At 41.2% G+C, this 22,605-nt stretch overlaps 1 protein-coding gene and 1 pseudogene across 1 annotated transcript in view; one reads left to right on the top strand and one right to left on the bottom strand.

Moving 5' to 3' along the window:
- LOC109873513 (rasGAP-activating-like protein 1) overlaps nucleotides 1–14,288 on the bottom strand; it is a 37,188-nt gene extending 22,900 nt beyond the window's left edge. Inside the window, exons 1-10 of the mRNA XM_031819487.1 lie at nucleotides 14,036–14,288; nucleotides 13,667–13,723; nucleotides 11,702–11,815; nucleotides 11,174–11,235; nucleotides 5,098–5,227; nucleotides 2,538–2,619; nucleotides 2,274–2,414; nucleotides 2,005–2,096; nucleotides 1,654–1,771; nucleotides 1,082–1,235 (exon numbers count right to left, since the gene is read on the bottom strand). Coding sequence (XP_031675347.1) covers nucleotides 1,082–1,235; nucleotides 1,654–1,771; nucleotides 2,005–2,096; nucleotides 2,274–2,414; nucleotides 2,538–2,619; nucleotides 5,098–5,227; nucleotides 11,174–11,235; nucleotides 11,702–11,815; nucleotides 13,667–13,723; nucleotides 14,036–14,145 — 1,060 coding nt within the window. The 5' untranslated portion in view covers nucleotides 14,146–14,288. The remainder of the gene's footprint in view (nucleotides 1–1,081; nucleotides 1,236–1,653; nucleotides 1,772–2,004; nucleotides 2,097–2,273; nucleotides 2,415–2,537; nucleotides 2,620–5,097; nucleotides 5,228–11,173; nucleotides 11,236–11,701; nucleotides 11,816–13,666; nucleotides 13,724–14,035) is intronic.
- Nucleotides 14,289–15,428: 1,140 nt separating this feature from the next.
- On the top strand, nucleotides 15,429–21,902 carry LOC109873500 (protein DGCR6-like; annotated as a pseudogene).
- The last annotated feature ends 703 nt before the right edge of the window (nucleotides 21,903–22,605 follow it).

Here is a 22,605-nt window from a genome sequence, read left to right as displayed (position 1 = left end):
CTGTCTGGTTGTTCACAGCTGCAAGATCCTTCCAACACTGTCCACTACCTTAACCTACACACTGTCTGGTTGTTCACAGCTGCAAGATCCTTCCAACACTGTCCACTACCTTAACCTACACACTGTCTGGTTGTTCACAGCTGCAAGATCCTTCCAACACTGTCCACTACCTTAACCTACACACTGTCTGGTTGTTCACAGCTGCAAGATCCTTCCAACACTGTCCACTACCTTAACCTACACACTGTCTGGTTGTTCACAGCTGCAAGATCCTTCCAACACTGTCCACTACCTTAACCTACACACTGTCTGGTTGTTCACAGCTGCAAGATCCTTCCAACACTGTCCACTACCTTAACCTACACACTGTCTGGTTGTTCACAGCTGCAAGATCCTTCCAACACTGTCCACTACCTTAACCTACACACTGTCTGGTTGTTCACAGCTGCAAGATCCTTCCAACACTGTCCACTACCTTAACCTACACACTGTCTGGTTGTTCACAGCTGCAAGATCCTTCCAACACTGTCCACTACCTTAACCTACACACTGTCTGGTTGTTCACAGCTGCAAGATCCTTCCAACACTGTCCACTACCTTAACCTACACACTGTCTGGTTGTTCACAGCTGCAAGATCCTTCCAACACTGTCCACTACCTTAACCTACACACTGTCTGGTTGTTCACAGCTGCAAGATCCTTCCAACACTGTCCACTACCTTAACCTACACACTGTCTGGTTGTTCACAGCTGCAAGATCCTTCCAACACTGTACACTACCTTAACCTACACACTGTCTGGTTGTTCACAGCTGCAAGATCCTTCCAACACTGTCCACTACCTTAACCTACACACTGTCTGGTTGTTCACAGCTGCAAGATCCTTCCAACACTGTACACTAACTTAACCTACACAGTATCTGGTTGTTCACGGCTACAAATTGATTTTTTTTCACTACATCCAAGAGACTCAGTGGTCATATAACCATGATTTTTGACAAGAGCATCTAGAAAAGCATTACGCTCAGAAATATGACTTTCCTGTCCTATGTTAAATTCCCCAGACAGCCAGTATATCTTACAGGTGTGGTTGACCTCGCGGGTGTTTAGGTAGTCCAGAAAGGGCACCACCAGGCCCTGCCCCAGGTAGATCTTGACCAGGGTCATGGCCACGTCCTGCCGGCTCTCCACTGTGGTCACCTCCTCCAGCATGGTCAGGGGGCTGCCGTCCTCCACCTGGGGTGGGTCAGAGGGTGGAGACAGTCAGGGTCTATTAGCCAGGTGTTAATTTATGAGAGGAAGCTGGCTATGTGTCTGTCAGCCATGTGGCACAGTAGGCTCTATATAGTGTATAAACTCTGTGGTGAAAGGATGTGGTATATTGTAAGACATCTAAAGAAGTAAATATATTTTATAGAAAGGAATTACGCACCATGGCATCTGTCGTTCTGCCACTGAACAATGCAGTTAACCCACTGTCATTGTAAATAAGAATTTGTTCTTAACTAACTTGCCCAGTTAAATAAAGATTACATTTAACATTAAAAATGGCATGAAAAATGTAATACATTAGTGGTTGAACAAATCAGAAAAAAAGCCTGTAGAATTAGTTAATAACAATGGGTTGTGTATGTGACAGCAGTGTGATGTTGACCTCAGCAGGAGAGATGACTGACTGCACCAGCAGGTCAATAAGAGGCTGGTAGTACGTGGAGGGAAGAATATGGTCCTCCACCAGACGCACCTTCAGTCGCAGCGCACCCAGCTTACCTCTGTGGACAGCGAGAGCAAGAGGCCTCAGAGACACTACAGTCACGACATTCTTAATTAAACAATACTCACAGGAAGTTCACTTAGCACAAGAATGTTATAGCACAGGTAGTGCTGAGCATTACCAAGGGAATGTGCCCACAATATACATAAAAAACACCCCCTCCCTCTCTCTCTTACACACACAAACCGATACACATCCACACAACCACACTAACACCCACACACTCCTTACCCAGCATCATCCTCATTGTTTCCCAGGGGCAGCAGACGAAACCAACCCTGTACCAGAGGTGTCTTATGCAGGCAAGCAAAAGGGATTTCCACCTGAACATGAAAACAGATAACCAATACATCATACACTAAACTGAAAAGGTATTATACCACCAAATATTTGTATTTGTAAAAGTATGAATTATTCTATATAGTAGAAATAAGTATACCGTGTCCTCACAGATTAACAACAGTATGAGGGATTGGACTTTAGGAACATAACCACTTCACCTTTCCCAGGAAGTCATTTTTGCCCACCATGTCCCAGTCCCAGACCTCCACTGTGACAGTCCCTCCCTCAGACAGCTCCTCTGTCTCAAGCTCCAACTCCAGGGTCTCACCCCAGTGTGGGTAACGAGTCTTTTTAATGATCTGACAGACAAACACAGAAGAAAAACATTTCATATACTATTTAACATAATCAGTCTTTGTCTCCGCTAAAGTTGATGATTCATTCAGATATGTACACGTTATTCAGCTCATCTCCCTCCTCACCGAAGTCTCTGCACTGTGGTTATTGAAGAGGATTCTGGCAAAGGGATCAGAGGTTCCAGAAATGTCTCTTGGTGCCAAGTCTCTAAGAGGTCAACAAACAGAAACACATCAGTGCATGAGCAACCCCTGACCTTTTACAGGGTGCTGGAATTATTCAATGAGTGGGGTGATATGTGCATATATCATTCTCCTACATTTTACATTAGTCTGCCAAATCTAAAGATGAAAGAACTTTGAGGGGCTGTATAGTTGTAATAGTGAGATGGTAAGTGTAGTCAGAAAGTGAGATAGTAAGTGTAGTGAGACAGTGAGATAGTAAGTGTAGTGAGATAGTAAGGATAGTGAGATAGTAAGTGTAGTGAGATAATGAGATAGTAAGTGTGGTGAGATAGTATGTGTAGTGAGTTGTGTAGAGACAGTGTAGTGAGATAGTAAGTATAACGTGGTAGTGAGATATTAAGTGTAGTGTCAGAAAATTAGTAAGGATAGTGAGAACTGTAGAGAGTGAGATAGTAAGGGTAGATATTAAATGTAGTACGATAGAAAGTGCGGTGAGATCGTAAGTGTAGTGAGATAGTGAAAAGTATGTGTTGAGACTGAGATAGGGAGATAAAGTGTAGTGAGATAGTAAGTGTAGTGAGACAGTGAGATTAGTGAGAGAGTGTAGTGAGATAATGACTAGTGAGATAAAGAGACAGTAAGTGTAGTTAAATAGTAAGTGTAGTGAGAAAGTAGGTGTGGTGAGATAGTGAGTGTAGTGAGAGTGAGTGTAGTGAGATAGTAAGTGTAGTGAGAAAGTGTAGTGAGGTAGTGGGTGTAGTGAGACAGTGAGATAGTAAGTGTAGTGAGAACGTGTCGGGGGATAGTAAGTGTAGTGAAAAAGTATGTGTAGAGACTGTGAGATAGGGATATAAAGTGTAGGGAGACAGTAAGTGTAGTGAGATAATGAGATGGAGATATTTATATTTTCTCAACTCTATTTCTTCAAATGCATTGTTGGTTAAGGGCTTGTAAGTAAGCATTTAATGGTAAGGTCACCTGTTGTATTCAGCGCATGTGACAAATAACATTTTATTTTATTTTATTTGAATTAGTGAGTGTCCTGAGATAGTGAGTATAGTGGGATAGTGAGATAGTAAGCATAGTGAGATTATATATTTAGTGAGACTGAGATAGTGAGTGTAGTGTGTGTAGTAGTGAGTGTGACATAGTGAGTGTAATGAGATAGTAATTGTAGTGACAATAAGTGTAGTGAGATGGTGAGACAGTCAGTGATGTAAGTGTAGTGAGCTAGTGAGTGTAGCGAGATAGTAAGTGTAGTGAGATGGTGTAGTGTAGTGAGACAGTGAAATAGTGAGTGTAGTGAGAGTGAGATAGTGAGTATAGTGGGATAGTGAGATGGTAAGTGTAGTGAGATAGTGAATGTAGTGAGATGGTAAGTGTAGTGAGACAATGAGTGTAGTGGGATTGTGAGTGTTGTGAGAAAGTAAGTGTATTGAGATAGTTAGTGTAGTGAGATGGTAAGTGTAGTGAGATAATAAGTGTAGTGAGAGTGAGATAGTAAGTGTAGTGAGATAGTAAGTGTAGTGAGAGTGAGATAGTAAGTGTAGTGAGATAGTAAGTGTAGTGAGAGTGAGATAGTAAGTGTAGTGAGATAGTAAGTGTAGTGAGAGTAAGTGTAGTGAGATAGTAAGTGTAGTGAGAGTGAGATAGTAAGTGTAGTGAGACAGTGAGATTAAAATAACCAACTCATCATCCAGCTTTGATTATTTGAACCAGCTGTGTAGTGCTGGGGCAGAAAAAAAACTGTGCACCCGGGGGTGTGTTTTCCATGCGGTGCTCTGCTTCCAAGAGAGAAAACAAAGTTGCTTCATCCCCTAATCTCAATTCTCTGGAACACTGTTCTCGTTGTTCTTGGTTGTCACCCTCTGTGCAGAGGTTAGCTGGAAGACTTCAGTGTAAAAATGTTAGGATTTCTTAGTAGAAAATAAATAAACTGAACCCCCTCATTTTAAATGTATGGCAGTGCTGAGAGAAGGCCAGATCTAGTTGGAAGCCCTCCTTCAGAGGGTATTGAGAATGTTACCAATGATTGCATAAAGCCTTCAGAAACAGCCAAGATGGATGGCGGCCATGCTCACAGTGATCAGTCTCCATCCTGTTACTGAAGCCCTCTCAGGGACCTCTCTGCCTCTTATTTCTTATGGATGTCTCTGTGGCACGTTCCTTTTGCTAAATGAAATGAGCTTATCCTCCTCAAAATCTGCTTTCTGTAACTCTTTGGCTTTGGTGTCTGCTGACACTTCAACAGGCAGATAAACACAATTTCCTCTAGGGCTTGTATTTACTTTAAGAATAAAGGCGACAACAATAACATTGATTGCTGAGCATTGCAGATATTGTGAATTCATCCACAACACATTAGTCACTGTATGATGATCTGTCAAAGAGGATGAGCATTTTGCCAATCTTTTGAGATTGAAGAAGCAGTTATACATTTCAACAAGAGACCATAACAGCTTAAAGTCGCATCAATTAACCAATAAAGTACGTGCCTTACCTGGCCTCTATGAAATGGCATCGTAGTCCTATACCTTTGGCATCTCTGAGAAGCTCCAGACCAAAGTGGATCTCCCCCTGCACCTCCTCATCCGGGTCCACCCGGGTCAGATTCAGCCAGTTATCCAGCCCTGGACACAGGGGACATTAAAACACATACAGTGCCTTCAGAAAGTGTTCACACCCTTTGACTCTTTCCACATTCTGTTGTGTTAAATTGAGAATTGTTTTGTCACTTGCCTACACACAATACCCCATAAAGTCAAAATGGAATTATATATTTAAAAAAAAAAATCAAATTAATAAAAAATGAAAAGCTGAAATGTCTTGGGTCAAAAAGTATTCAACCCCTTTCAACCCCAAGCCTAAATAGTTCAGGAGTGAAATGTGCTTAACAAGTCACATAGACTCACTTTGTGCAATAACGATGTTTAACATGATTTTTGAATAACTTTTTTATTTAACTAGGCAAGTCAGTTGAGAACAAATTCTTATTTACAATGACAGCCTTGGAAGAGTGGATTAACTTCGATCCACCAATCTTTCAGTTACTGGCCCAACACTCATACCACTAGGCTAACTGCCACTCTTACCACTAGGCTAACTACCTCATCTCTGTACACAACACATAAACTCAGCAAAAAAAAGAAACGTCCCATTTTCAGGACCCTGTCTTTCAAAGATAATTCATAAAAATCCAAATAACTTTACTTCATTGTAAAGGGTTTAATTAACTTCTTATGGCTTGGGGGCAGTATTGACTAGCTTGGATGAATAAGGTGCCCAGAGTAAACTGCCTGCAACCAAGGCCCAGAAGCTAAGATATGCATATTATTAGTAGATTTGGATAGAAAACACTCTGAAGTTTCTAAAACTGTTTGAATGATGTCTGTGAGTATAACAGAACTATGGCAGGCAAAAACCTGAGAAAAAATCCAACCAGGAAGTGGGAAATCTGAGGTTTGTAGTTTTTCAACTCTTTGCCTTGCCAAGATACAGTTTAAATTTGGTCCGATTGCACTTCCTAAGGCTTCCAGTAGATTTCAACAGTCTTTAGAACATTTTTTAGGCTTCTACTGTGAAGGAGGAGAAAATGAGAGCTGATTGAGTAAGAGGTCTGCCAGAGTGCCATGAGCTCATTCAGGCGCGCTCCCGTGAGAGCGTGAGAGCGAGCGTGCATTTCTAAAGACAAAGGAATTCTCCGGTTGAAACATTATTGAAGATTTATGTTAAAAACATTCTAAAGATTGATTCTATTTATCGTTTGACATGTTTCTACGAACTGTAATGGAATTTTTTGACTTTTCGTCTGGCCTGCGAGTTCGTGAATTTGGATTTGTGAACTCAAGGCGCGAACAAAAAGGAGGTATTTGGACATAAATGATGGATTTTATCGAACAAAACAAACATTTATTGTGGAACTGGGATTCCTGGGAGTGCCTTCTGATGAAGATCATCAAAGATAAGTTCATATTTATAATGCTATTTCTGACTTCTGTTGACTCCACAACATGGCGGATATCTGTATGGCTTGTTTTTGTGTCTGAGAGCCGTACTCAGATTATTGCATGGTGTGCTTTTTCGGTAAAGCTTTTTTGAAATCTGACACAGCAGTTGCATTAAGGAGAAGTTTATCTAAAGTTCCATGCATAACACTTGTATTTTCATCACATTTATGATGAGTATTTCTGTAAATTGATGTGGCTCTCTGCATAATCACAGGATGTTTTGGAAACAAAACATTACTGAACGTAAAGCGCCAATGTAAACTGAGATTTTTGGATATAAATATGAACTATATCGAACAAATGTATTGTGTAACATGAAGTCCTATGAGTGTCATCTGATGAAGATCATCAAAGGTTAGTGATTCATTTTATCTCTATTTCTGCTTTTTGTGGCTCCTCTCTTTGGCTGGAAAAATGGCTGTGTTTTTCTGTGACTAGGTACTGACTTAACATAATCGTTTAGTGTGCTTTCGTCGTAAAGCCTTTTTGAAATCGGACACTGTGGTGGAATTAACAACAAGTTTACCTTTAAAATGGTGTAAAATACTATGTATGAGGAATTTTAATTATGAGATTTATGTTGTTTGAATTTGGTGCCTTGCACTTTCACTGGCTGTTATCATATCGATCCTGTTTTTAAACACACCATGCTTGTTCAATTAACCATAAACAATTAATGAACATGCACCTGTGGAACAGTCATTAAGACACTAACATCTTACAGACGGTAGGCAATTAAGGTCACAGTTATGAAAACTTATGACACTAAAGAGGACTTTCTACTGACTCTGAAAAACACAGAAGAAAGATGACCAGGGTCCCTGCTCATCTGCGTGAACGTGCCTTAGGCATGCTGCAAGGAGGCATGAGGACTGCAGATGTGGCCAGGGCAATAAATTGCAATGTCCGTACTGTGAGATGCCTAAGACAGCGCTACAGGGAGACAAGACAGACAGCTGATTATCCTCGCAGTGGCAGACCACGTTTAACAACACCTGCACAGGATCGGTACATCCGAACATCACACCTGCGGGACAGGTACAGGATGGCAACAACTGCACGAGATACACAAGGAATGCTCAATCCCTCCATCAGCGCTCAGACTGTCCGAAATAGGCTGAGAGAGGCTGGACTGAGGGCTTGTAGGCCTGTTGTAAGGCAGGTCCTCACCAGACATCACCGGCAACAACGTCGCCTATGGGCACAAACCAACCATCGCTGGACCAGACAGGACTGGCAAAAAGTGCTCTTCACTGACGAGTCACAGTTTTGTCTCACCAGGGTTGATGGTCGTATTCGCGTTTATCGTTGAAGGAATGAGCGTTACACTGAGGCCTGTACTCTGGAGCGGGATCAATTTGGGCGTGGAGGGTCCGTCATGGTCTGGGGCAGTGTGTCTCAGCATCATCGGACTGAGCTTGTTGTCATTGCAGGCAATGTCAACGCTGTGCGTTACAGGGAAGACATCCTCCTCCCTGATGTGGTACCCTTCCTGCAGGTTCTTCCTGACATGACACACCAGCATGACAATGCCACCAGCCATACTGCTCGTTCTGTGCGTGATTTCCTGCAAAGAGCGAAGACCCCGGATCTCAATCCCATTGAGCACGTCTGGGACCTGTTGGATCGGAGGGTGAGGGCTAGGGCCATTCCCCCCAGAAATGTCCTTGAACTTGCAGGTGCCTTGGTGGAAGAGTGGGGTAACATCTCACAGCAAGAACGGGTAAATCTGGTGCAGTCCATGAGGAGGAGATGCACTGCAGTACTTAATGCTGCTACTGGCCACACCAGTTATTGACGGTTACTTTTTGACCCCCCTTTGTTCAGGGACACATTATTCCATTTCTGTTAGTTACATGTCTGTGGAACATGTTCAGTTTATGTCTCAGTTGTTGAATCTTGTTATGTTCATATAAATATTTACACATGTTAAATTTGCTGAAAATAAATGCAGTTGACAGTAAGGGGACATTTCTTTTTTTGCTGAGTTTATAAGTATCTGTCAGGCCCCTCAGTCGAGCAGTGAATTTCAAACACATATTCAACAAAAAAGGGAGGTTTTCCAGTGCCTTGCAAAGAAGGGCACCTATTGGTAGATGGGTAAAAATGTAAAAAGCAGACATTGAATATCCCTTTGAGCATGGTGAAGTTATTATTTACACTTTGGATGGTGTATCAATACACCCAGTCACTACAAAGATACAGATTGTCTTTCCTAACTCAGTTGCTGGACAGGAAGGAAACCGCTCAGGGATGTTACCATGAGGCTAATGGGGACTTTAAAACCGTTACGGAGTTTAATGGCTGTGATAGGAGAAAACTGAGGATGGATCAACAACATTGTAGTTATTCCACAATACTAACCTAATCGACAGCGTGAAAAGAAGGAAGCCTGTACAGAATAAAAAATATTGCAAACCATGCATCCTGTTTGCAATAAAGTACTAAAGTAAAATAGCAAAAAATGTGGCAAAGAAATGTACTTTATGTCCGACATACAAAGCATTATGTTTGGCGAAATCCAACACAACACATCACTGAGTACCACTTTTCATATTTTTGAAGAATGTTGAAAGAATAATGTGCAAATATTGTACAATCCAGGTGTGCAAAGCTCTTACAGACTTAACCAGAAAGACTCACAGCTGTAGTTACTGCCAAAGGTGATTCTAACATGTATTGACTCAGGGGGTTGAATACTTATGTAATCAAGATATAATTAGTGTTTGACAACAAAAATATATATATATATTGTAACAACAAAATGTGGGAAAAGTCAAGGGGTGGGAATACTTTCTGAAGGCACTGTATGTGGCATTTAACAAAGCCTATCAGGGAAATCGTAGAAAACAGACAGCCTAGTACAATACCAATAATGCCTAGTGTCTCTAACGGGCAGTGCCTGGCTCTGTTATTGTGAACATTTACTCAAACCTTAAACACATTCCCACTGATAAGTCCTCCCCTGGATAAATGTCTGGTACATATACAACATGATCAAAGGTATGTGGACACCTGCTCATCGAATATCTCATTCCAAAATCATGGGCATTAATATGGAGTTGGTCCCCCCTTGGCTGTTGTAACAGCCTCCACTTTTCTGGGAAGGCATTCCACTAGATGCTGGAACATTGCTACAGGAACTAACTTCCATTCAGCCACACGCTAAGTGCTTCAGCACACGGCGGTCCCATTCTGTGAGCTTGTGTGGCCTACCACTTCACCTCTGAGCCGTTGTTGCTCCTAGATGTTTCCACTTCACAATAACAGCACTTACAGTTGACTGGGACAGCTCAAGCAGGGCAGACATTTGAAAGGTGTCATCCTTTGACGGTGCAACATTGAAAGTCACTGAGCTCTTCAGTAAGGCCATTCCACTGCCAATGTTGTCTATGGAGATTGCATGGATGTGTGCTGGATTGTATAAACCTGTCAGCAACGGGTGTGGCTGAAATAGCCAAATCCACTAATTTTAAGGGGTGTCCACATACTTTTGTATATATAGTATCAAAAGACAAGAGGATTGTTTGTGCGTGATAATATGAGGACTGGTGCTGACATTTCTGGTTGAGATACAAGGTGGTGAGGGCAGTAACTTCAGATTCACAGCCAAAAGAGGAGAGAATTCCTAAGATCCTGTGAAGGAGTTGTTGACTCAGTGGCAACATGTTGCAGTGAATCAGGCCTGAATGCAGAATGTTCCCTGGAGCGAGACATTGGTATTAGACACTAACTAACAGAGAAAGTGTCACATTTGCTTTTGTGTAGTGTCAAAACACATTCAAAGTAACAATATAAATCTTATTCCCAGTTGCCATGGATAAGGAAAAGCACAGCAAAGATATTATTGCTATATATTCTAACTAATTTCCACATTAAAAGTTACTGTAGGAGAGCCAGGTGTGCTGTGGTGAAGGAAGGCGCAGGCTGGCTGTTTGAAAAGCTTTCGGTTGCTTCTCACAGACTACAGTGGTGTTTTAAACAAAAGGACAGCTGCACTGTACAATGCATGATCCTGGAGTTGATGCAAACCCTGACTCAAGAAGCAATCCTGCAAACAAATGTAACCATGTACAGGCCCTTCTCTCCCTGTTTGTACGCTGTCCAATGAGAAGGAAGTTGTTTGGCTCATAGAGATGAATCAGTAGGGAAGAGTATGTGATAGTATGTGTATATAATATGTAATAGTATGTGTATATCAAACTAACAAGCATAGCAGTCAGAAAATGAATCTCTAAATTAACCTATGGATTTGTGAGAACACACTGGCAACCTTTCCCAGCAACAGGATCTAAAAAAGACCCAGCTCTTCAATCACAGTGACCTACATGGCAGAGCCTTACTCGGAGTCATGGGAATAACCCCTCTCTGATGACCCTTTGCTCTTTTGGTTTACCCTCTCTAGCATGGCATAGACAGAGAAGTAGACCCACAACCGTAGCGTGACAATTCTATAAATCAATAAGCATTTAGATGTGTTTCTGTGCTGGTAGTTTTTCCCATCATCTCAGTGCCACCCACTCATTTAAAGCCACAAACAGTATTGTGACATATAGTGATCAGGTTTACCTTTAACCTTGGCCCCGATGGTGTCTTTGCTCAGAGATATCTTTCCAATGATGTCATCATGGCTAGGGCAAAAAAAAGGGAGAACATATGTCACAATTAACAAAAATGTATAATTGAAAATAAGGGTCTTCACACAAGGTATTTCTCAAAAAAGGACTTAACATCCTATAAAGTGACCTCATAATACAGTAAGAATATATGCATAGACTGAGGAGGTTGTTGATCAGGAGACTGAGATAGTATTTCATTTCTCAATCTGTGGTACCATCTGTATGTTGATGTTTGTTTATTGAAAGCTTTCAGGTTTTTCCAAAACACACATCCATGATTCTTCACCCAGTCAGTCTGGATAGAAAACTCTAAAATCACAGCCTCTGGTAAACAAGCCAACACAATCATGAACATCTCTTCCATTACAAAACGGTGATAACTATAACGGTTATACCCTGTTTATACACAATTATCAACTAACTTGTCGACACAAACACTACAATAATTCTCTCTGACAGCTGTTAAAGACAATCTTACCCAATGGTGTCCTCATCCATGACATAGAAGGAGAGCGAGTGGAACCCCGTCGGGAGATGCAGTGTGTATTCTTCTCCCCAGAAAGGGTTGAGGTTCTTCCACACTGTGGCTGTCCTGCAAGATAACAGTGCAAATAATAGGGACCGTAACCACAGCAAGTACTACATGACCCTTATTTCTTATTCATAACCATAATCCCTTTCATTGTGAATGTCAGTAACAATGAAAGACAACAATCTACAATAAAGGCTGTGTGCGGAATATTGTGATGTGTTGAAAGTAATGATACGGTGACAGAATAACAATGCAATAACTTCAAAAGGCAGTGTGTGGAATAACAAAATACAAGTCTATATGCAATCATTTTTAAATCTGCCTTTTCATTATGAAACATTAACTACTGCAGATGCTCTAACCATAAACTGGAGATTGCAAACCTGCTGTCTAGACATGATATTGAGAAATGACTTCAACACCATGTCCTCTATGCCAATGGGTAGCAGGAAGGTCTATTTTCATCAGTAATGTGCATCCCTTTATTACAATGAAACTCTGTTTTTACAGACACCATTACCCCACAGCAGGGTCAAAGCAGCAAGGTGTCCAGAAAGCACACAGTCAATGAGTCAGTGAGCTGATAATGAGACAGCCAGAGACTGGTGCAGATCTCTGCAGTCAGCCAACCCTCCAACTCCTCTCATTGTGGGAGAGGAAACAACTCAATGAAAAGACAAAACAAATGCATTTTATCAACCGCTGAAACATCAGTTTGTCAGAAAAGAGATGTTGGGAGTCTTGATTTTTTTTACCCCCTTTTTCATGGTATCCAATTGTTAATAGTTACTGTCTTGTCTCGTCGCTACAACTCCCGTACGGGCTCAGGAGAGACAAAGGTCGAGAGTCATGCGTCCTCCGAAACACAACCAAACGAATCCGCACTGCTTCTTAACACAGCGCGCATCCAACCCGGAAGCCAGCCACACCAATGTGTCGGAGGAAACATAATGCACCTAGCGAACTGGTTAGCGTGCACTGCGCCCGGACCGCCACAGGAGTCGCTAGCGCGCGATGAGACAAGGATATCCCTACTGGCCAAACCCTCCCTAACCCGGACGACGCTAGGCCAATTGTGCGTCGCCCCATGGACCTCCCGGTCGCGGGCGGCTGCGACAGAGCCTGGGCTCGAACCCACAGTCTCTGGTGGCACAGCTAGATCACTGCGCCACCCGGGAGGCCTTAGCGGGGAGCTTTGATTAACTCGTTAGTCATTCCACTTGAGGACAATGCGACAGGTAATGAACATAGTTCCCAAAAGACAACAAATTAAACATATGGGACATTTATATACAGAGTATACTTGTGTGAACACACACACAGCCAAACCCCGGGCAATGCGCGGCATGAACCATCAGCCTTCCATGCCCCTGCCTGGAGCCGGGAATGGGAACGGGAGCTCCCTGCAATAATTTATGCCCCCTCTCCATGGTTACCTACTGGTGTCTTAAAGGCCAGCCCTGGATCAGGTTCAATTGCACTTGGGGGGCTCAACCTAAGAACACCACAGTCCTTATCAGTGATCACACACCTAGCCTGCTATACCACACTCCTGCCATGCTAGCCTGTATAAAACATAGTGGGGTACCCAAAGTCCAGCAACCGACTCCTTCATTATGCATCCTGTTCCTATCCTGTTCTGAATTCAACGTGTGTGAGAGCAATCAGAGGTTTGGCATAGAGTAAAGACAACATGATAGGATACAACACGGTTTCCTATGAACTGATAAATATGTTTTGCCATTGTATTAACAGTAGGGCCCTATCAGTTTTAAAGTTTTTTGGGCAGCACTTGCTGTCACATACAATTCTGAAGTAAACGTTTAGCCCATTTATCAATCACATTTGAAAAACAGTCAAATTAAGCAGCAAACAAAACAGGAATGCATATGACTGATATGATGGACTCACCTGGCCACAACTTCATTGTCAACTTTTACAATGCAGTATGGGTCACTGGTCCCAGAGCTTGACAAATAAAACATAAATATATGTTTAAAGATGGAATGAAGGTAGCAGAGGAAACCTACAGATATGCTCTTCCCTTATCAGTTGCGAAATACATTATTGATAGAAATATCTTAAACACCTGTCAAGTCTAGGCTACTTGGAGTCACATTTTACCACCAATATCTCAATAAGTGCTGTAAAACAAAGGTATTCTTAACTTCCAAACAAGTGTACATCCTGGTATACGAGTACTTCACACAACGAGAAACATAAATAAGCAAATAGGAGTAATTGCTGCCTGTTGAATAAATACAATTAAGACATACTTACACGTCTTTGACTGGAAGGCTCCTGCCCTCTACAATACGGAAATATAGGGATGTGTTTTTGGCCATTTTTGACAAATGAGAATGTTTTTGCCACTTATTTAATCTGCACATCCGTGATCCTTTCAACGGTGCTCCCTATGGTGCTCGCCTCCTCCGCAACTGGGTCCTCTTCATTTCTGGCACCTTTTGCGCATGACGGCGTATCGTGCCTATGTTATAATCAATGATCTATCGTTTTCAATGTACAGTAGGCTTATTTGATACAGAATTAACAGCAACGTTGCAAATTTATAAGAGTAAGGTAAGTAAAGTAAGCAAACAATGTTATAAAATGTTTGGGTGGAAACAACCCAAGGAAAAACAAAATATGTAAAGTATAGTGCCAATTAGTAATTACTGCCTTTTACTTTCCTAATTTGGGTCATTTCAAGAAAATAATCATCCCATGCGTTCTTTTTTCATTTCCAGATTAAATTGGCATTTGTAGCCTATATCATACTACTATTTTACAACAACAAAAATGCAGTGGCTACTTTTAAAAACATTACATCTTTAGGCGTCATTGCCTTCTCATCAATCTACACACGACTTGCCGAAATGACACATGACACGATCAACCTGTGGAAACTGTAGAATCTTCGCTCGATTGACAGTGTACAGCGCGCGCCATCTGGCGGACGAATTTAGCTCCTGCTTGTTCTCGCGACCCCTACACTTGCTTTTGTCGCTGTAAAATAATAGTTTCATATTTCCATTTAACGTATCTTTGCTAATATGATAAATACCACGAATGATGACAAAACTGCAATTAAATCAAAGTAATAAATAAAGTCTAAAATATGAATTACAAGCAGGTATCTTATAGATAACAAACCATTCCATGGGTAGTGCTAATAGGAATCATTGGCCCTACCCTAAACCATAACCCTAACCGCTACCCTTACCCTAACATTAACCATTTTAAATGTCAACTTCAATGGGGTTATGTCAGAGTTGAGACCTCCCAAGCACAAGAGGTTGGTGGCACCTTCATTGGGGAGGACATGCTTGTTTGTGGTAATAGCTGGAGCAGAATTTGTGAGATGAACATAGTGGGATGAACATAGTTTCCATGTGTTTGATGCCATTCCATTTGCTCTGTTCCAGCCATTATTATGAACCGTCATCCCCTCAGCAGTCTTCTGTAGTTCCAAGGATTTGGTTTAGACTTTTCTGTCCTTCCACAGGCAGAGCATCCGAGCATCAGTAGCTAGCCTCCAACTACAGCAGGAATGCACACTACTTTGTGTATACTGCATTTTGATGAACTTCTAAAGATAACTGTAGCTAGGTACCTATGTGGTTCCTCAAAGCTTTTACAGTAAAGGGTTTGCTAAATGCTAATAACCTATGCTATGGCTGAGAGTAAAGCTAGCTAGCTAGCAAGCATGTTTGATTGCTAGCACGGAGCTAGCTGAGAAAACTAAACTCCCATACATCAGAACTACAAACCCTTATCAAAGATTTGCACAGGTAACCATCCCAACCCAGCATCATTGGAGAATCTCAATTGCATTTCCTTAATTTCTCGCTTCCTCTCTCCTCGCCGCCTCCGCATTTTAAAACCCATTGGATGAGAAGGTCAGATGTCCCTTCCCATAGACCTTTTGCTTTGAGAAGGTGAGGAGAGAGGGCACGAGGAATCAAGAAAATTCTATTGAGATTCTCCCTGTGTCTTAGGTGCGTTCATGGTTCCTAACTATTTACAGTCGTTAGATGTCAGAAGCATGTCAGAATTTTTTTATTGGACAAGTTTAGGTAGAACCATGCCATTTCGGTCATGTTGGTTCCTAGTGAATAGGGAGTTACAGAAACGTGACTTGACCTCTGCTTCCAGGTCCAGGAAGTAATCTCTGTTTATTGTTTTACCCCCATGTCCAGCTCCTTCCAGCAGCGCCTGTCCTACACCACACTGAGTGACCTGGCTCTGAGACTCATAGATGGAACAGTGTATGATATAGTATAGGGACTCCTGGATGTCCAACACCTGAATCTGTCCAACCAGAGACAAAATCTGCACTGTGAGCATCAAGGTCTCGCTCTCTTTAGGTTTCACATGTTATCTGTCTTATCAAAAAACACTTGAGTGTATGTTAAGTGTGGCATTATACAAGGGATCTGAGGGATTTCACCATTACAATGTCTCAATATTATCTTCCTCATGCCCAGTACTCAAGCAGGATTTGATTCGTAAGCATAAAGAAGCCCTGCGGGTTTGCAAATCACACAACCTTGTAGTTATGTAAACAAATAGACAAGGAGAAACAGGAGTATGGAATTGACAAAGCATCATACCATTATTAAAATTCAGTTTGTGGACTGACTGCAAACACATGTTATTGATGTGCTGTTAAATGATCCCAAACATCCTTCTATATCACAGCCACAGAACTGATTTCTGTTCTGAAGATTGTCATAATTGTCTCTATCACGCTCTGGAGATTCAAGTGAGAGAGGAACAGATGATGGATGACAAGATTTTGGTGGAGATGGACCAAAAGGTTATAAACCAGCAGAACACCAGGGTTCTAAATAACCACCAATCCCCAGTTGAATCAACACTTTGTAAATGTACATTCTAGTGCATATGGCAGATACATGAACACAATGATGCAATGTCCTTGTGTGCCTCTGTAACAGATACCCAGCAAAGACAAGAAGACTGGTCTCTGCATCAGTGTAACAGATGTGATCGTACTTCGTAACTATCATGCGCTGTGTTTTTAAAGAAAGGACTGTCCAGCCAGTGATCCCAGGTGATTGTTGTTTATTCTGACAATAGACACAAGACAATGACTTATCAATGACCCAAGCCCAGCTCAGATAATCCCTAACATTGTGACGCAGTGTGGTCATAATGCTTCAGCAAATGTACATTACACCAGCGGTGTCGGTAGACACAATGTAAGTAACATCATGTATGTTCCTCTAACTGTTCTGAGTGCCTCTGCTGATCCTACAGCTACTGTATGCAGTAATCATGTCCCTACGAACCCTATTTATACTGTTAGCACTGAGCCGGTGTGCCCTAGGAGGAAATCCACTGTGTGCAGCTCACCCTGCACTAGCATGAAGAACATGAGCACATCTACTGCTGCTAAGCTTCTGAGTAAAGCAATAAAAACAAGCAAGCATCCCGGAAGAAAAGTGCTCAAAATAGCCCATGTTAACAAATGTGGCTTAAGCTCAATATGTTGCTAGTAACAGATGACATTCATATTCTGACTATCTCTGAAACTCATTTAGATAATACCTTTGATGATACAGTGGTAGCAATACAAGGTTATAACATTTACAGAAAATATAGAAATGCCAATGGTGGAGGTGTTGCTGTATATATTCAGAACCACATTCCTGTAAAGATTAGAGAGGATCTCATGTCAAATACTAATGAAGTAATATGGCTGCAGGTTCATCTGCATCACCTAAAGCTCATTCTGGTGTGAAGCTGCTACAGACCATCAAGTGCTAACAGTCATTATCTGGATAACATGTGTGCAATGCCTGATAATGTATGTGATGTCAATAAAGAGCTTAACTTTCTGGGTGATTTAAATATTGACTAGCTTTCACCAGGCTGCCAACTCAAGAGAAAGCTTCAAGCTGTAACTTGTGCCTACATCCTGGTTCAGGTTATCGATCAACCTACCAGGGTAGTTACAAACAGTACAGGAATTAAATCATCAACATGTATTGATCATATCTTTACAAATGCTGCAGAGATTTGTTTGAAAGCAGTAACCAAATCCATTGGATGTAGTGATCACAATATAGTAGCCATATCTAGGAAAACCAATGTTCCAGAGGCTGGGCCTAATATTGTGTATAAGAGGTCGGTAGACACAAGTTTTGTAGTGATTCCTATATTGTTTATGTAAAGAATATTTGTTAGTCTGTGGTGTGTAAAGAGTAGCAAACAGACACTGCACTTGACACATTTATGAAATTGCTTATTCCAGTTACTAATAAGCATGCACACATTAAGAAAATGACTGTAAAAACTGTTAAATCCCTGTGGATTGATGCAGATTTATAAAATTGTATGGTTGAGAGGGATGAGGCAAAAGGAATGGCAAATAAGTCTGGCTGCACAACCGATTGGCAAATGTATTGCAAATTGAGAAATCATGTGACTAAACTGAATAAAAAGAAGAAGAAACTACACTATGAAACAAAGATAAATGACATAAAGAATGATAGTAAAAAGCTTTGGAGCACCTTAAAATACATTTTGTGGAAAAAAGCAAACTCAGCTCCATCAAACTTAGCGATGCCATGCCAGCAACAAATGCTGACACTACACATCCAAGTATACAGTATCTGACCAAATTATGAAAGGCAAGCATTGTAATTTTGCATTCCGTAAAGTAAAATACACCTTATGGAACAGCGGGGACTGTGAAGCAACACAAACAGGCACAGACACATGCATACACACACACACACACGATAACATGCGCACTATACACACACGTACACATGGATTTTGTACTGTAGATATGTGGTAATGGTGGAGTAGGGGCCTGATGGCACACAGTGTGTTGTGAAATCTGTGAATATATTGTTACGTTTTAAAAATTGTATGAACTGCCTTTATTTAGCTGGACCCCAGGAAGAGGTTAGCTGCTGGCAGCAACTAATGGGGATCCATAATAAATACAAATACATTAGATGTGCAGGACAACACTATGTTGATGGCTGTAGATTCGTGATTCGTCTGTTAGCATGGAAATAACTGAATTAGCAGGGGCTAATGCGACATTACATCTCAAGCATGCTAGCTAACTCGCTCTTACACAACAACATACAAAGGCACATCTGTCACATTCTGACCTTAGTTACTTTGTTTTGTCTTTGTTTTAGTATGGTCAGGGCGTGAGTTGGGGTGGGCAGTCTATGTTCTTTTTTCTATGATTTGGGATTTCTGTGTTTGGCCTGGTATGGTTCTCAATCAGAGGCAGCTGTCAATCATTGTCCCTGATTGAGAACCATACTTAGGTAGCCTGTTTTCATCCTTGAGTTGTGGGTGATTATTTTCTGTTCTGTGTATTCACCGTACAAGACTGTTTCGTTTCGTTCGTTGTCGCTTTATTGTTTTGTTTCAGTGTTCAATTGTTATATTAAATCAATATGGACACTTTCCACGCTGCGCTTTGGTCCTCCGATCCTTCCTACTACTCCTCCTCGTCAGAAATGTGTTTACATCCCTGTCAGTGAACATTTTATCATTCAACAAGAAAATCCATCCACCTAACAGGTGTGTCATATAAAAAAGCTGATTAAACAGCATGATCATTACACAGGTGCACCTTGTGCTGGGGCCAATAAAAGGCCTCTCTAAAATGTGCCATTTTGTCACACAACACAATGCCATAGATGTCTCAAGTTTTGTAGGAGCGTGCAATTAGCATGCTGACTGCAAGGATGTCCACTAGAGCTGTTGACAGAGAATTGAATGTTAATTTCTCTACCATAATCCGCCTCCAATGTCATTTTTGAGAATTTGGCAGTACGTCCAACCGACCTTCACAACCGAATGGCGTCATGTGGGCGAGCAGCTTGCTGATGTCAACGTTGTGAATAATGAGCCCCATGTTACAGACAATGAACACATTTACATTTTATTGATGTCATTTTGAATACACAGAGATACCGTGACCCTGAGGCCCATTGTTGTGCCATTAATCAGCCGCCATCCCCTCATGTTTCAGCATGATATTGCACAGCCCCATGTCGCAAGGATCTGTACACAATTCCTGGAAGGAGAAAATGTCCCAGTTCTTCCATGGCACGCGTACTCACCAGACATGTCACCCATTAAACATGTTTGGGGTGCTCTGGATCGATGTGTACAACATTCATTCATTCCTTGTGCTGTTGGACTACTAAATTCAAAGTAAATTGTATCTATATGTACTTATCTATCTAGTGCAGTTGGGACAGTGGTTGTTTGTGAGTGAATCAATTAATATCCTCTATGTTGTTAGTCTATGCAACATGATGGACTGACTGGTTTAAATGTGTATGATGTTAGAATGTATGTGTATGTGATTATTTTAATGGAGGTGATGCCAAACAAATGTCCATCCTAGATGGACAATGAAGTTTAATTCTATTCTATTCTACTCTCGCCAATATCCAGCAACTTCACACAGCCATTATAGAGGAGCGGGACAACATTTTACAGGCGACAATCAACAGCCTGATCAACTCTATGTGAAGGAGACGTGTTGCGCTGCATGAGGCAAATGGTGGTCACACCAAATACTATCTGGTTTTCTGATCCACGTCCCTACCTTTTTTAAAAAGGTATTTGTGACCAACTCTATGCAAAGTAGATGTGTGATGCTGCATGAGGTAAATGGTGGTCACACCAAACACTGACTGGTTTTCTGATCCACTGCCCCTACCTTTAGTTAAAGGTATTTGTGACCAACAGATGCATATCTGTACTTCCAGTCTTGTGAAATCCATAGATGAGGTCCTAATGAATGTATTTAAATTGACTGATTTCCTTATATAAACTGTAACTCAGTAAAATCTTTGAAATTGTTACATGTTGTGTTTATATTTTTTTCAGTATGCATATAGAGTACCAGTCACAAGTTTAGACACACCTACTCATTCAAGGGTTTTTCTGCAAAGGATAAGTTCATTACCAGCCCAAATAAATGCTTCACAGAGTTCAAGTAACAGACACATCTCAACATCGACTGTTCAGAGGAGACTATGTGAATCAGACCTTCATGGTCGAATTGCTGCAATGTTTTGTGAGACGCATAGTAGGTGAACGGATGATCACCGCATGTGTGGTTCCCACGATGAAGTATGGAAGAGGTGTGATAATGTGGGGGTGCTTTGCTGGTGACACTGCAATGATTTATTTAGAATTCAATGCACACTTAACCAGCATGGCTACCATAGCATTTTGCAGCGATATGCCATCCCGTCAAGAAGGAGAGTGATCAAATGACCTGGCCTCCACAATCACCTGATCTCAACCCAATTGAGATGGTTTTGGATAAGTTGGACTGCAGAGTGAAGAAAAAAGCATCCAATAAGTGCTCAGAATATGTGGGAACTTCTTCAAGATATATATATATCAGTAAATGTACATAGTGAAATTGTACACATTGTAAATACGTCAATAGAATGCACTATTTCAGAACATGTCCTACCGCTTGCATGTCAATGTCAGACTTGGAAGAATTTAAATTGCGATCTCAATACATATTTATGCAGTGTCAAGTGGAAACATAACCAACCCTGTTACACCTCTACATAAGCTCATACTCATAACCAGATGTCTATTCTACCAAATATGATAGATGTAGTTTGTTATCATTCTAATGTTGAAGTAATCTAGATTTTTTTTTGTGAAATATGTGCCTTGAGTCCTAAAGAGAAAGGATTTGTAGTTTAAAGTGTTGGAAGCTAAGTGCACTGCCAGCGGGGTCAAGGGGTGAAACACAGATTGCAGTGTAGGAAAATGTCCAATAGATGGTGGTAGAGTCTCTCTGTCTCCACAATTGAAATAGCCTTGCTACACTACAGGATTAGCCAAAGAAGACCATTATTGTAGGGTTTAAGCTGTTTCACTGGAAGCATATCCTAGAGGCAGTAGAGTGCAAGCCACTTTTAAGTGTTTTTGGGCGTGCGCCATGTGTAGAATTCTTCTTCTTGCAGAACTGCGCTGCTCGTTAACAATAATAGCTCGGAGGTTTCATGTTCCCTTCTTGTCATTTGAGGAGTTGACAATGCAGATGAACCGGCTCAAAAGGATACTTAAACTTCTACAGAAAGAGTCCCAGTAAGGAGGCCTGTCCTGAGAGACAGACAGACCGATAGACAGGGTCTGATTGTGTGAAAGCACTGGATACTAAAAAGAGCATATCCAAGAGTGGATAGACACAAGAGCATCCTGTCCTCTTGTTAGTGAGAGCTTGAGCAGGGCTCAGGATACACATTCTCTTCCAACATGTTGAGGTTCATGTCCTCAGGGGCTGTGTGTGTTCTGTTCAATGCACATGGAAACCGAGAAGTTGTATTTCTTTGTGAATCTATGTAGAAATTACTGGTTATGGATGACAGTGGGGCTGTGAAGAGAGTGCAGGAATTTGAAGAATCACTGAAGGCTGTAGATACTTTTGCATTTGTGTTGGCACTCAGTCACACAGATGCAAAATGGAAATAAGTAATCTTATCCATCCAACTTATCATGTTTGTGATATTTTTTTAACAAAAATGTTATTCATGTTTACCATGATTTTGGCCAATGTAAAATGTGTTAATGAATTAAAAGGTATTTATTTGATTGTGACTCATTGTTTCATTATTAGTCTAGTTGAGTGACAATAGGCAAAACATTGGGTAAAGGGCATTTAAATGTACTAGTACTATACAATCTTAGATGATTTGAATGTCATTTGTATGCTGATACTGTAGCATCCAGTTATTGTTATTATGGTAGATGAAAACCAACCCTTTTGACAACTTTACTTTAGGCATATGTTACCGTGCAGTCAAAAACGT

The sequence above is a fragment of the Oncorhynchus kisutch genome, linkage group LG3, assembly GCF_002021735.2.
Source record: "Oncorhynchus kisutch isolate 150728-3 linkage group LG3, Okis_V2, whole genome shotgun sequence".
Taxonomy (NCBI): domain Eukaryota; kingdom Metazoa; phylum Chordata; class Actinopteri; order Salmoniformes; family Salmonidae; genus Oncorhynchus; species Oncorhynchus kisutch.
The sequence above is the reverse complement of the archived record's forward strand: the minus strand, read 5'-3'. Positions and strand labels throughout refer to the sequence as shown.